The sequence below is a fragment of the Pseudoliparis swirei genome, unplaced genomic scaffold (assembly GCF_029220125.1).
Source record: "Pseudoliparis swirei isolate HS2019 ecotype Mariana Trench unplaced genomic scaffold, NWPU_hadal_v1 hadal_27, whole genome shotgun sequence".
Classification (NCBI taxonomy): Eukaryota; Metazoa; Chordata; class Actinopteri; order Perciformes; family Liparidae; genus Pseudoliparis; species Pseudoliparis swirei.
Genome location: NW_026613263.1, coordinates 223,330 through 240,167, shown reverse-complemented (window position 1 = coordinate 240,167; position 16,838 = coordinate 223,330). Strand labels below are relative to the sequence as shown.

The 16,838-nt window shown below is 45.7% G+C and overlaps 1 protein-coding gene across 1 annotated transcript in view; it reads left to right on the top strand.

Annotated features, from left to right (window-relative positions):
• The window catches only part of krr1 (KRR1 small subunit processome component homolog), a 39,709-nt gene that overhangs the window by 4,671 nt on the left and 18,200 nt on the right, over nt 1–16,838 (top strand). The window contains exons 6-7 of the mRNA XM_056410794.1: nt 6,181–6,237; nt 6,424–6,594. Of these exons, the coding sequence (XP_056266769.1) occupies nt 6,181–6,237; nt 6,424–6,594 (228 nt within the window). The remainder of the gene's footprint in view (nt 1–6,180; nt 6,238–6,423; nt 6,595–16,838) is intronic.

The following is a 16,838-nucleotide window of genomic DNA, read 5'->3' as shown; positions in this document are numbered from 1 at the left end:
ATGTCCTGTGACTAGATGAACAATATATGTCATGTGACCAGATGAACAATAGATGTCATGTGACCAGGTGAACAATAGATGTCATGTGACTAGATGAACAATAGATGTCATGTGACCAGATGAACAATAGATGTCATGTGACCAGATGAACAATAGATGTCATGTGACCAGATGAACAATAGATGTCATGTGACCAGATGAACAATAGATGTCATGTGACCAGATGAACAATAGATGTCATGTGACCAGATGAACAATAGATGTCATGTGACCAGATGAACAATAGATGTCATGTGACCAGATGAACAATAGATGTCATGTGACCAGATGAACAATAGATGTCATGTGACCAGGTGAACAATAGATGTCATGTGACCAGGTGAACAATAGATGGCATGTGACCAGGTGAACAATAGATGTCATGTGACCAGGTGAACAATAGATGTCATGTGACTAGGTGACCAATAGATATCATGTGACCAGATGAACAATAGATATCATGTGACTAGATGAACACTAGATGTCATGTGACCAGATGATCAATAGATGTCATGTGACCAGATGAACAATAGATGTCATGTGACCAGATGAACAATAGATGTCATGTGACTAGATGAACAATAGATGTCATTTGATCAGATGAACAATAGATGTCATGTGACCAGATGAACAATAGAGGTCATGAGACTAGATGAACAATAAATGCCATGTGACCAGGTGAACAATAGAAGTCATGAGACTAGATGAACAATAGATGTCATGTGACCAGATGAACAATAGATGTCATGTGACCAGATGAACAATAGATGTCATGTGACCAGATGAACAATAGATGTCATGTGACCAGATGAACAATAGATGTCATGTGACCAGATGAACAATAGATGTCATGTGACTAGATGAACAATAGATGTCATGTGACTAGATGAACAATATATGTCATGTGACCAGATGAACAATAGATGTCATGAGACCAGATGAACAATAGATGTCATGTGACCAGGTGAACAATAGATGTCATGTGACCAGATGAACAATAGATGTCATGTGACTAGATGAACAATAGATGGCATGTGACCAGATGAACAATAGATGTCATGAGACCAGATGAACAATAGATGTCATGTGACCAGGTGAACAATAGATGTCATGTGACCAGATGAACAATAGATGTCATGAGACCAGATGAACAATAGATGTCATGTGACCAGATGAACAATAGATGTCATGTGACCAGATGAACAATAGATGTCATGTGACCAGATGAACAATAGATGTCATGTGACCAGATGAACAATAGATGTCATGTGACCAGATGAACAATAGATGTCATGTGACCAGATGAACAATAGATGTCATGTGACCAGATGAACAATAGATGTCATGTGACCAGATGAACAATAGATGTCATGTGACTAGATGAACAATAGATGTCATGTGACTAGATGAACAATAGATGTCATGTGACCAGATGAACAATAGATGTCATGTGACCAGATGATCAATAGATGTCGTGTGACCAGATGAACAATAGATGTCATGTGACCAGATGAACAATAGATGTCATGTGACTAGATGAACAATAGCTGAACACTAGATGTCATGTGACTAGATTAACAATAGATGTCATGTGACCAGATGATCAATAGATGTCATGTGACTTGATGAACAATAGCTGAACACTAGATGTCATGTGACTAGATTAACAATAGATGTCATGTGACTTGATGAACAATAGCTGAACACTAGATGGCATGTGACTAGATTAACAATAGATGTCATGTGACCAGATGAACAATAGATGTCATGTGACTAGATAAACAATAGGTGTCATGTGACCAGATGAACAATAGATGTCATGTGACTAGATTAACAATAGATGTCATGTGACCAGATGATCAATAGATGTCATGTGACCAGATGAACAATAGATGTCATGTGACCAGATGATCAATAGATGTCATGTGACCAGATGAACAATAGATGTCATGTGACTTGATGAACAATAGATGAACACTAGATGTCATGTGACTAGATTAACAATAGATGTCATGTGACCAGATGAACAATAGATGTCATGTGACCAGATGAACAATAGATGTCATGTGACCAGATGAACAATAGATGTCATGAGACCAGATGAACAATAGATGTCATGTGACCAGATGAACAATAGATGTCATGTGACCAGGTGAACAATAGATGTCATGTGACCAGGTGAACAATAGATGTTGTGAGACCAGATGAACAATAGATGTCGTGTGACCAGATGAACAATAGATGTCATGTGACCAGATGAACAATAGATGTCATGTGACCAGATGAACAATAGATGTCATGTGACCAGATGAACAATAGATGTCATGTGACCAGGTGAACAATAGATGTCATGTGACCAGATGAACAATAGATGTCATGTGACCAGGTGAACAATAGATGTCATGTGACCAGATGAACAATAGATGTCATGTGACCAGGTGAACAATAGATGTCATGTGACCAGATGAACAATAGATGTCATGTGACCAGGTGAACAATAGATGTCCTGTGACTAGATGAACAATAGATGTCATGTGACCAGATGAACAATAGATGTCATGTGACCAGATGAACAATAGATGTCATGTGACTAGATGAACAATAGATGTCATGTGACCAGGTGAACAATAGATGTCCTGTGACTAGATGAACAATAGATGTCCTGTGACTAGATGAACAATAGATGTCATGTGACTAGATGAACAATAGATGTCATGTGACCAGGTGAACAATAGATGTCCTGTGACTAGATGAACAATATATGTCATGTGACCAGATGAACAATAGATGTCATGTGACCAGGTGAACAATAGATGTCATGTGACTAGATGAACAATAGATGTCATGTGACCAGATGAACAATAGATGTCATGTGACCAGGTGAACAATATATGTCATGTGACCAGATGAACAATAGATGTCATGTGACCAGATGAACAATAGATGTCATGTGACCAGATGAACAATAGATGTCATGTGACCAGATGAACAATAGATGTCATGTGACCAGATGAACAATAGATGTCATGTGACCAGATGAACAATAGATGTCATGTGACCAGATGAACAATAGATGTCATGTGACCAGATGAACAATAGATGTCATGTGACCAGGTGAACAATAGATGTCATGTGACCAGATGATCAATAGATGTCATGTGACCAGATGAACAATAGATGTCATGTGACCAGATGAACAATAGATGTCATGTGACTAGATGAACAATAGATGTCATGTGACCAGATGAACAATAGATGTCATGTGACCAGATGAACACTAGATGTCATGTGACCAGATGATCAATAGATGTCATGTGACCAGATGAACAATAGATGTCATGTGACCAGATGAACAATAGATGTCATGTGACCAGATGAACAATAGATGTCATTTGATCAGATGAACAATAGATATAATGTGACCAGATGAACAATAGAGGTCATGAGACTAGATGAACAATAAATGTCATGTGACCAGATGAACAATAGATGTCATGAGACTAGATGAACAATAGATGTCATGTGACCAGATGAACAATAGATGTCATGTGACCAGATGAACAATAGATGTCATTTGACCAGATGAACAATAGATGTCATGTGACCAGATGAACAATAGATGTCATGTGACCAGATGAACAATAAATGTCATGTGACTAGATGAACAATAGATGTCATGTGACTAGATGAACAATATATGTCATGTGACCAGATGAACAATAGATGTCATGAGACCAGATGAACAATAGATGTCATGTGACCAGGTGAACAATAGATGTCATGTGACCAGATGAACAATAGATGTCATGTGACTAGATGAACAATAGATGGCATGTGACCAGATGAACAATAGATGTCATGAGACCAGATGAACAATAGATGTCATGTGACCAGATGAACAATAGATGTCATGTGACCAGATGAACAATAGATGTCATGAGACCAGATGAACAATAGATGTCATGTGACCAGATGAACAATAGATGTCATGTGACTAGATGAACAATAGATGTCATGAGACCAGATGAACAATAGATGTCATGTGACCAGATGAACAATAGATGTCATGTGACCAGATGAACAATAGATGTCATGTGACCAGATGAACAATAGATGTCATGAGACCAGATGAACAATAGATGTCATGTGACCAGGTGAACAATAGATGTCATGTGACCAGATGAACAATAGATGTCATGAGACCAGATGAACAATAGATGTCATGTGACCAGATGAACAATAGATGTCATGTGACTAGATGAACAATAGATGTCATGTGACCAGATGAACAATAGATGTCATGTGACCAGATGAACAATAGATGTCATGTGACCAGATGAACAATAGATGTCATGTGACCAGATGAACAATAGATGTCATGTGACCAGATGAACAATAGATGTCATGTGACCAGATGAACAATAGATGTCATGTGACTAGATGAACAATAGATGTCATGTGACCAGATGAACAATAGATGTCATGTGACCAGATGAACAATAGATGTCATGTGACCAGATGAACAATAGATGTCATGTGACTAGATGAACAATAGATGTCATGTGACTAGATGAACAATAGATGTCATGTGACCAGATGAACAATAGATGTCATGTGACCAGATGATCAATAGATGTCATGTGACCAGATGAACAATAGATGTCATGTGACCAGATGAACAATAGATGTCATGTGACCAGATGAACAATAGATGTCATGTGACCAGATGATCAATAGATGTCATGTGACTTGATGAACAATAGCTGAACACTAGATGTCATGTGACTAGATTAACAATAGATGTCATGTGTCTTGATGAACAATAGCTGAACACTAGATGGCATGTGACTAGATTAACAATAGATGTCATGTGACCAGATGATCAATAGATGTCATGTGACTTGATGAACAATAGCTGAACACTAGATGTCATGTGACTAGATTAACAATAGATGTCATGTGACTTGATGAACAATAGCTGAACACTAGATGGCATGTGACTAGATTAACAATAGATGTCATGTGACCAGATGATCAATAGATGTCATGTGACTTGATGAACAATAGCTGAACACTAGATGGCATGTGACTAGATTAACAATAGATGTCATGTGACCAGATGAACAATAGATGTCATGTGACTAGATAAACAATAGGTGTCATGTGACCAGATGAACAATAGATGTCATGTGACTAGATTAACAATAGATGTCATGTGACCAGATGATCAATAGATGTCATGTGACCAGATGAACAATAGATGTCATGTGACCAGATGATCAATAGATGTCATGTGACCAGATGAACAATAGATGTCATGTGACTTGATGAACAATAGATGAACACTAGATGTCATGTGACTAGATTAACAATAGATGTCATGTGACCAGATGAACAATAGATGTCATGTGACCAGATGAACAATAGATGTCATGTGACCAGATGAACAATAGATGTCATGAGACCAGATGAACAATAGATGTCATGTGACCAGATGAACAATAGATGTCATGTGACCAGGTGAACAATAGATGTCATGTGACCAGGTGAACAATAGATGTTGTGAGACCAGATGAACAATAGATGTCGTGTGACCAGATGAACAATAGATGTCATGTGACCAGATGAACAATAGATGTCATGTGACCAGATGAACAATAGATGTCATGTGACCAGATGAACAATAGATGTCATGTGACCAGGTGAACAATAGATGTCATGTGACCAGATGAACAATAGATGTCATGTGACCAGGTGAACAATAGATGTCATGAGACCAGATGAACAATAGATGTCGTGTGACCAGATGAACAATAGATGTCATGTGACCAGATGAACAATAGATGTCATGTGACCAGAAGGAATCCTTACAGAGTAACAACACATTCATTGAGTCTGACAGAGTGTATAATAGTTGGTAGTCGGCATGGACCACGATCCAGACCTCCATGATCCATCAGGTGGAGGTAGAGGAGGAGTGGGCGGGGCTTCAGACCCAGCAGGTCCGATATAAATGTCCCGAAACCCAAACTATTCATGTGAAGTCATGACAGTGAACGGTGTGAATGTATTTTTCCGCATATTGTTGATATGTCTTCCATACCCGTGTTTGAAGCATTGTGTCACGTCTTTCCGTCTCAGGTACGCAAAGTGGTGATGGACACGATGAGGAACATCCACCCCATCTACAACATCAAGGTGCGTTGAGGCTGCTTCAAGGCCTGCAGCTGTGGTGCCCCATGAAGATCTGTTCCATCCTTGTTCCTGACCTCCTGACTGACCTCTGACCCTCTGGCTGCAGCCGGAGCTGAGGGCCCGCCGTCCTGCTGGAGGCTGAACCGGGCACAGGTGTGAAGGACTCACCATCTTGTCTTCCCCCCTCAGACCCTGATGATCAAGCAGGAGCTGTCCAGAGACCCCGAGCTGCGGCTGCAGAGCTGGGAGCGCTTCCTGCCCACGTTCCGCCACAAGAACCTGGCCAAGCGCAGGGAACCCCAGAAGAAGAGCGCCAAGAAGGCGTACACGCCGTTCCCCCCGGCGCAGCCCGAGAGCACGGTGAGCTCCAACAGCTCCTAATGTTCCTCAGAGAACACGTAGCATACAACACGGGTTCCTCAGAGAACACGTAGCATACAACACGGGTTCCTCTGGAGAACACGTAGCATACAACACGGGTTCCTCTGGAGAACATGTAGCATACAACACGGGTTCCTCTGGAGAACACGTAGCATACAACACGGGTTCCTCAGAGAACACGTAGCATACAACACGGGTTCCTCAGAGAACACGTAGCATACAACACGGGTTCCTCAGAGAACACGTAGCATACAACACGGGTTCCTCTTGAGAACACATAGCATACAACACGGGTTCCTCAGAGAACATGTAGCATACAACATGGGTTCCTCAGAGAACACGTAGCATACAACACGGGTTCCTCAGAGAACACGTAGCATACAACACGGGTTCCTCAGAGAACACGTAGCATACAACACGGGTTCCTCAGAGAACATGTAGCATACAACACAGGTTCCTCTGGAGAACACGTAGCATACAACACGGGTTCCTCTGGAGAACATGTAGCATACAACACGGGTTCCTCTGGAGAACACGTAGCATACAACACGGGTTCCTCAGAGAACACGTAGCATACAACACGGGTTCCTCAGAGAACACGTAGCATACAACACGGGTTCCTCAGAGAACACGTAGCATACAACACGGGTTCCTCTTGAGAACACATAGCATACAACACGGGTTCCTCAGAGAACATGTAGCATACAACATGGGTTCCTCAGAGAACACGTAGCATACAACACGGGTTCCTCAGAGAACACGTAGCATACAACACGGGTTCCTCAGAGAACACGTAGCATACAACACGGGTTCCTCTGGAGAACACGTAGCATACAACACGGGTTCCTCAGAGAACATGTAGCATACAACACAGGTTCCTCTGGAGAACACGTAGCATACAACACGGGTTCCTCTGGAGAACACGTAGCATACAACACGGGTTCCTCTGGAGAACACGTAGCATACAACACGGGTTCCTCTGGAGAACACGTAGCATACAACACGGGTTCCTCAGAGAACACGTAGCATACAACACGGGTTCCTCAGAGAACACGTAGCATACAACACGGGTTCCTCTGGAGAACACGTAGCATACAACACGGGTTCCTCTGGAGAACATGTAGCATACAACACGGGTTCCTCTGGAGAACACGTAGCATACAACACGGGTTCCTCTGGAGAACACGTAGCATACAACACGGGTTCCTCTGGAGAACACGTAGCATACAACACGGGTTCCTCTGGAGAACATGTAGCATACAACACGGGTTCCTCTGGAGAACACGGGTTCCTCTGGAGAACACGTAGCATACAACACGGGTTCCTCTGGAGAACACGTAGCATACAACACGGGTTCCTCTGGAGAACACGTAGCATACAACACGGGTTCCTCTGGAGAACACGTAGCATACAACACGGGTTCCTCTGGAGAACACGTAGCATACAACACGGGTTCCTCTGGAGAACACGTAGCATACAACACGGGTTCCTCTGAGAACACGTAGCATACAACACGGGTTCCTCTGGAGAACACGTAGAATACAACACGGGTTCCTCAGAGAACACGTAGCATACAACACGGTTCCTCTGAGAACACGTAGCATACAACACGGGTTCCTCTGGAGAACACGTAGAATACAACACGGGTTCCTCAGAGAACACGTAGCATACAACACGGGTTCCTCAGAGAACACGCATACAACACGGTTCCTCAGAGAACACGTAGCATACAACACGGGTTCCTCTGGAGAACACGTAGCATACAACACGGGTTCCTCTGGAGAACACGTAGCATACAACACGGGTTCCTCAGAGAACACGTAGCATACAACACGGGTTCCTCTGGAAAACACGTAGCATACAACACGGGTTCCTCAGAGAACACGTAGCATACAACACGGGTTCCTCTGAGAACACGTAGCATACAACACGGGTTCCTCTGGAGAACACGTAGAATACAACACGGGTTCCTCTGGAGAACACGTAGCATCCAACACGGGTTCCTCTGGAGAACACGTAGCATACAACACGGGTTCCTCAGAGAACACGTAGCATACAACACGGGTTCCTCTGGAGAACACGTAGCATACAACACGGGTTCCTCAGAGAACACGTAGCATACAACACGGGTTCCTCTGGAGAACACGTAGCATACAACACGGGTTCCTCTGGAAAACACGTAGCATACAACACGGGTTCCTCAGAGAACACGTAGCATACAACACGGGTTCCTCTGAGAACACGTAGCATACAACACGGGTTCCTCTGGAGAACACGTAGAATACAACACGGGTTCCTCAGAGAACACGTAGCATACAACACGGGTTCCTCAGAGAACACGTAGCATACAACACGGGTTCCTCAGAGAACACGTAGCATACAACACGGGTTCCTCTGGAGAACACGTAGCATACAACACGGGTTCCTCTGGAGAACACGTAGCATACAACACGGGTTCCTCTGGAGAACACGTAGCATACAACACGGGTTCCTCAGAACACGTAGCATACAACACGGGTTCCTCAGAGAACACGTAGCATACAACACGGGTTCCTCTGGAGAACACGTAGCATACAACACGGGTTCCTCTGGAGAACACGTAGCATACAACACGGGTTCCTCAGAGAACATGTAGCATACAACACGCGTTCCTCTGGAGAACACGTAGCATACAACACGAGTTCCTCAGAGAACACTTAGCATACAACACGGGTTCCTCAGAACACGTAGCATACAACACGGGTTCCTCTGAGAACACGTAGCATACAACACGGGTTCCTCTGAGAACACGTAGCATACAACACGGGTTCCTCAGAGAACACGTAGCATACAACACGGGTTCCTCTGGAGAACACGTAGCATACAACACGGGTTCCTCTGGAGAACATGTAGCATACAACACGGGTTCCTCTGGAGAACACGTAGCATACAACACGGGTTCCTCAGAGAACACGTAGCATACAACACGGGTTCCTCTGGAGAACACGTAGCATACAACACGGGTTCCTCTGGAGAACACGTAGCATACAACACGGGTTCCTCTGGAGAACACGTAGCATACAACACGGGTTCCTCTGGAAAACACGTAGCATACAACACGGGTTCCTCAGAGAACACGTAGCATACAACACGGGTTCCTCTGAGAACACGTAGCATACAACACGGGTTCCTCTGGAGAACACGTAGCATACAACACGGGTTCCTCAGAGAACACGTAGCATACAACACGGGTTCCTCTGGAGAACACGTAGCATACAACACGGGTTCCTCTGGAGAACACGTAGCATACAACACGGGTTCCTCAGAGAACACGTAGCATACAACACAGGTTCCTCTGGAGAACACGTAGCATACAACACGGGTTCCTCAGAGAACATGTAGCATACAACACGGGTTCCTCAGAGAACACGTAGCATACAACACGGGTTCCTCAGAGAACACGTAGCATACAACACGGGTTCCTCTGGAGAACACGTAGCATACAACACGGGTTCCTCTGGAGAACACGTAGCATACAACACGGGTTCCTCTGGAGAACATGTAGCATACAACACGGGTTCCTCAGAGAACACGTAGCATACAACACGGGTTCCTCTGGAGAACATGTAGCATACAACACGGGTTCCTCAGAGAACACGTAGCATACAACACGGGTTCCTCAGAGAACACGTAGCATACAACACGGGTTCCTCAGAGAACACGTAGCATACAACACGGGTTCCTCTGGAGAACATGTAGCATACAACACGGGTTCCTCTGGAGAACACGTAGCATACAACACGTGTTCCTCAGAGAACACGTAGCATACAACACAGGTTCCTCTGGAGAACACGTAGCATACAACACGGGTTCCTCAGAGAACACGTAGCATACAACACGGGTTCCTCAGAGAACATGTAGCATACAACACGGGTTCCTCAGAGAACACGTAGCATACAACACGTTCCTCTGGAGAACATGTAGCATACAACACAGGTTCCTCTGGAGAACACGTAGCATACAACACGGGTTCCTCAGAGAACACTTAGCATACAACACGGGTTCCTCAGAGAACACTTAGCATACAACACGGGTTCCTCTGGAGAACATGTAGCATACAACACGGGTTCCTCTGGAGAACACGTAGCATACAACACGAGTTCCTCAGAGAACACTTAGCATACAACACGGGTTCCTCTGGAGAACTCTTAGCATACAACACGGGTTCCTCAGAGAACACATAGCATACAACACGGTTCCTCAGAGAACACGTAGCATACAACACGGGTTCCTCTGGAGAACACGTAGCATACAACACGGGTTCCTCTGGAGAACACGTAGCATACAACACGGGTTCCTCTGGAGAACACGTAGCATACAACACGGGTTCCTCAGAGAACACGTAGCATACAACACGGGTTCCTCAGAGAACATGTAGCATACAACACGGGTTCCTCAGAGAACACGTAGCATACAACACGGGTTCCTCTGGAGAACATGTATACAACACGGGTTCCTCAGAGAACACGTAGCATACAACACGGGTTCCTCTGAGAACACGTAGCATACAACACGGGTTCCTCTGGAGAACACGTAGCATACAACACGGGTTCCTCTGGAGAACACGTAGCATACAACACGGGTTCCTCTGGAGAACACGTAGCATACAACACGGGTTCCTCTGGAAAACACGTAGCATACAACACGGGTTCCTCAGAGAACACGTAGCATACAACACGGGTTCCTCTGGAGAACATGTAGCATACAACACGGGTTCCTCTGGAGAACACGTAGAATACAACACGGGTTCCTCAGAGAACACGTAGCATACAACACGGGTTCCTCAGAGAACACGTAGCATACAACACGGGTTCCTCTTCCTCTGGAGAACATGTAGCATACAACACGGGTTCCTCTGGAGAACACGTAGCATACAACACGGGTTCCTCTGGAGAACACGTAGCATACAACACGGGTTCCTCAGAGAACACGTAGCATACAACACGGGTTCCTCTGAGAACACGGGTTCCTCTGGAGAACATAGCATACAACACGGGTTCCTCTGGAGAACACGTAGCATACAACACGGGTTCCTCAGAGAACACGTAGCATACAACACGGGTTCCTCTGGAGAACATGTAGCATACAACACGGGTTCCTCAGAGAACACGTAGCATACAACACGGGTTCCTCTGGAGAACATGTAGCATACAACACGGGTTCCTCAGAGAACACGTAGCATACAACACGGGTTCCTCAGAGAACACGTAGCATACAACACGGGTTCCTCAGAGAACACGTAGCATACAACACGGGTTCCTCTGGAGAACATGTAGCATACAACACGGGTTCCTCAGAGAACACGTAGCATACAACACGGGTTCCTCTGGAGAACATGTAGCATACAACACGGGTTCCTCAGAGAACACGTAGCATACAACACGGGTTCCTCAGAGAACATGTAGCATACAACACGGGTTCCTCAGAGAACACGTAGCATACAACACGGGTTCCTCTGGAGAACATGTAGCATACAACACGGGTTCCTCAGAGAACACGTAGCATACAACACGGGTTCCTCAGAGAACACTTAGCATACAACACGGGTTCCTCTGGAGAACACGTAGCATACAACACGGGTTCCTCTGGAGAACACGTAGCATACAACACGGGTTCCTCAGAGAACATGTAGCATACAACACGGGTTCCTCAGAGAACACGTAGCATACAACACGGGTTCCTCTGGAGAACACGTAGCATACAACACGGGTTCCTCAGAACACGTAGCATACAACACGGGTTCCTCTGGAGAACATGTAGCATACAACACGGGTTCCTCAGAGAACACGTAGCATACAACACGGGTTCCTCTGGAGAACACGTAGCATACAACACGGGTTCCTCTGGTTCCTCTGGAGAACATGTAGCATACAACACGGGTTCCTCAGAGAACACGTAGCATACAACACGGGTTCCTCTGGAGAACACGTAGCATACAACACGGGTTCCTCTGGAGAACACGTAGCATACAACACGGGTTCCTCAGAGAACACGTAGCATACAACACGGGTTCCTCTGGAGAACACGTAGCATACAACACGGGTTCCTCAGAGAACACGTAGCATACAACACGGGTTCCTCTGGAGAACATGTAGCATACAACACGGGTTCCTCTGGAGAACACGTAACAACACGGGTTCCACTGGAGAACACGTAGCATACAACACGTGTTCCTCAGAGAACACTTAGCATACAACACGGGTTCCTCAGAGAACACTTAGCATACAACACGGGTTCCTCTGGAGAACACGTAGCATACAACACGGGTTCCTCTGGAGAACACTTAGCATACAACACGGGTTCCTCTGGAGAACACGTAGCATACAACACGGGTTCCTCAGAGAACACTTAGCATACAACACGGGTTCCTCAGAGAACACGTAGCATACAACACGGGTTCCTCTGGAGAACATGTAGCATACAACACGGGTTCCTCAGAGAACACTTAGCATACAACATGGGTTCCTCAGAGAACACTTAGCATACAACACGGGTTCCTCTGGAGAACACGGGTTCCTCTGGAGAACATGTAGCATACAACACGGGTTCCTCTGGAGAACACGTAGCATACAACACGAGTTCCTCAGAGAACACTTAGCATACAACACGGGTTCCTCAGAGAACACTTAGCATACAACACGGGTTCCTCTGGAGAACATGTAGCATACAACACGGGTTCCTCTGGAGAACACGTAGCATACAACACGAGTTCCTCAGAGAACACTTAGCATACAACACGGGTTCCTCTGGAGAACACGTAGCATACAACACGGGTTCCTCTGGAGAACATGTAGCATACAACACGGGTTCCTCTTGAGAACACGTAGCATACAACACGTTCCTCTGGAGAACATGTAGCATACAACACGAGTTCCTCAGAGAACACTTAGCATACAACACGGGTTCCTCAGAGAACATGTAGCATACAACACGGGTTCCTCAGAGAACACGTAGCATACAACACGGGTTCCTCTGGAGAACATGTAGCATACAACACGGGTTCCTCTGGAGAACACGTAGCATACAACACGGGTTCCTCTGGAGAACACGTAGCATACAACACGGGTTCCTCAGAGAACACTTAGCATACAACACGGGTTCCTCAGAGAACATGTAGCATACAACACGGGTTCCTCAGAGAACACTTAGCATACAACACGGGTTCCTCTGGAGAACACGTAGCATACAACACGGGTTCCTCAGAGACAACACGGGTTCCTCAGAGAACATGTAGCATACAACACGGGTTCCTCTGGAGAACACGTAGCATACAACACGGGTTCCTCTGGAGAACATGTAGCATACAACACGGGTTCCTCTGGAGAACACGTAGCATACAACACGGGTTCCTCAGAGAACACTTAGCATACAACACGGGTTCCTCAGAGAACACGTAGCATACAACACGGGTTCCTCTGGAGAACACGTAGCATACAACACGGGTTCCTCAGAGAACACGTAGCATACAACACGGGTTCCTCAGAGAACACGTAGCATACAACACGGGTTCCTCTGGAGAACACGTAGCATACAACACGGGTTCCTCTGGAGAACATGTAGCATACAACACGGGTTCCTCAGAGAACACTTAGCATACAACACGGGTTCCTCAGAGAACACTTAGCATACAACACGGGTTCCTCAGAGAACATGTAGCATACAACACGGGTTCCTCTGGAGAACATGTAGCATACAACACGGGTTCCTCTGGAGAACACGTAGCATACAACACGGGTTCCTCAGAGAACACTTAGCATACAACACGGGTTCCTCAGAGAACATGTAGCATACAACACGGGTTCCTCTGGAGAACATGTAGCATACAACACGGGTTCCTCTGGAGAACACGTAGCATACAACACGGGTTCCTCTGGAGAACATGTAGCATACAACAGGTTCCTCTGGAGAACACATAGCATACAACACGGGTTCCTCAGAGAACACTTAGCATACAACACGGGTTCCTCAGAGAACATGTAGCATACAACACGGGTTCCTCTGGAGAACATGTAGCATACAACACGGGTTCCTCTGGAGAACACGTAGCATACAACACAGGTTCCTCTGGAGAACACGTAGCATACAACACGGGTTCCTCAGAGAACACTTAGCATACAACACGGGTTCCTCAGAGAACACGTAGCATACAACACGGGTTCCTCTGGAGAACATGTAGCATACAACACGGGTTCCTCTGGAGAACACGTAGCATACAACACGGGTTCCTCTGGAGAACACGTAGCATACAACACGGGTTCCTCAGAGAACACTTAGCATACAACACGGGTTCCTCTGGAGAACACGTAGCATACAACACGGGTTCCTCTGGAGAACACGAGCATACAACACGGTTCCTCTGGAGAACACGTAATAACACGGGTTCCTCAGAGAACACTTAGCATACAACACGGGTTCCTCTGGAGAACACTTAGCATACAACACGGGTTCCTCTGGAGAACACGTAGCATACAACACGGGTTCCTCTGGAGAACACGTAGCATACAACACGGGTTCCTCAGAACACGTAGCATACAACACGGGTTCCTCTGAGAACACGTAGCATACAACACGGGTTCCTCTGGAGAACACGTAGCATACAACACGGGTTCCTCTGGAGAACACGTAGCATACAACACGGGTTCCTCAGAGAACACGTAGCATACAACACGGGTTCCTCAGAGAACATGTAGCATACAACACGGGTTCCTCTGGAGAACACGTAGCATACAACACGGGTTCCTCAGAGAACATGTAGCATACAACACGGGTTCCTCAGAGAACATGTAGCATACAACACGGTTCCTCTGGAGAACACGTAGCATACAACACGGGTTCCTCTGGAGAACACGTAGCATACAACACGGGTTCCTCAGAGAACACGTAGCATACAACACGGTTCCTCTGGAGAACATGTAGCATACAACACGGGTTCCTCTGGAGAACACGTAGCATACAACACGGTTCCTCAGAGAACACTTAGCATACAACACGGGTTCCTCAGAACACGTAGCATACAACACGGGTTCCTCTGGAGAACATGTAGCATACAACACGGGTTCCTCTGGAGAACACGTAGCATACAACACGGGTTCCTCAGAGAACACTTAGCATACAACACGGGTTCCTCAGAGAACACTTAGCATACAACACGGGTTCCTCTGGAGAACACTTAGCATACAACACGGGTTCCTCTGGAGAACATGTAGCATACAACACGGGTTCCTCTGGAGAACATGTAGCATACAACACGGGTTCCTCAGAGAACACTTAGCATACAACACGGGTTCCTCTGGAGAACATGTAGCATACAACACGGGTTCCTCTGGAGAACATGTAGCATACAACACGGGTTCCTCAGAGAACACGTAGCATACAACACGGTTCCTCAGAGAACACTTAGCATACAACACGGGTTCCTCTGAGAACACTTAGCATACAACACGGGTTCCTCAGAGAACACGTAGCATACAACACGGGTTCCTCAGAGAACACGTAGCATACAACACGGGTTCCTCAGAGAACATGTAGCATACAACACGGGTTCCTCTGGAGAACACGTAGCATACAACACGGGTTCCTCAGAGAACACGTAGCATACAACACATGTTCCTCAGAGAACACGTAGCATACAACACGGGTTCCTCTGGAGAACACGGTTCCTCTGAGAACACTTAGCATACAACACGGGTTCCTCAGAGAACATGTAGCATACAACACGGGTTCCTCAGAGAACACTTAGCATACAACACGGGTTCCTCTGGAGAACATGTAGCATACAACACGGTTCCTCTGAGAACACGTAGCATACAACACGGGTTCCTCTGGAGAACACGTAGCATACAACACGGGTTCCTCTGGAGAACACGTAGCATACAACACGGGTTCCTCTGGAGAACATGTAGCATACAACACGGGTTCCTCTGGAGAACACGTAGCATACAACACGGGTTCCTCAGAGAACATGTAGCATACAACACGGGTTCCTCTGGAGAACACGTAGCATACAACACAGGTACCTCAGAGAACATGTAGCATACAACACGGGTTCCTCTGGAGAACACGTAGCATACAACACGGGTTCCTCAGAGAACACGTAGCATACAACACGGGTTCCTCTGGAGAACACGTAGCATACAACACGGGTTCCTCAGAGAACATGTAGCATACAACACGGGTTCCTCAGA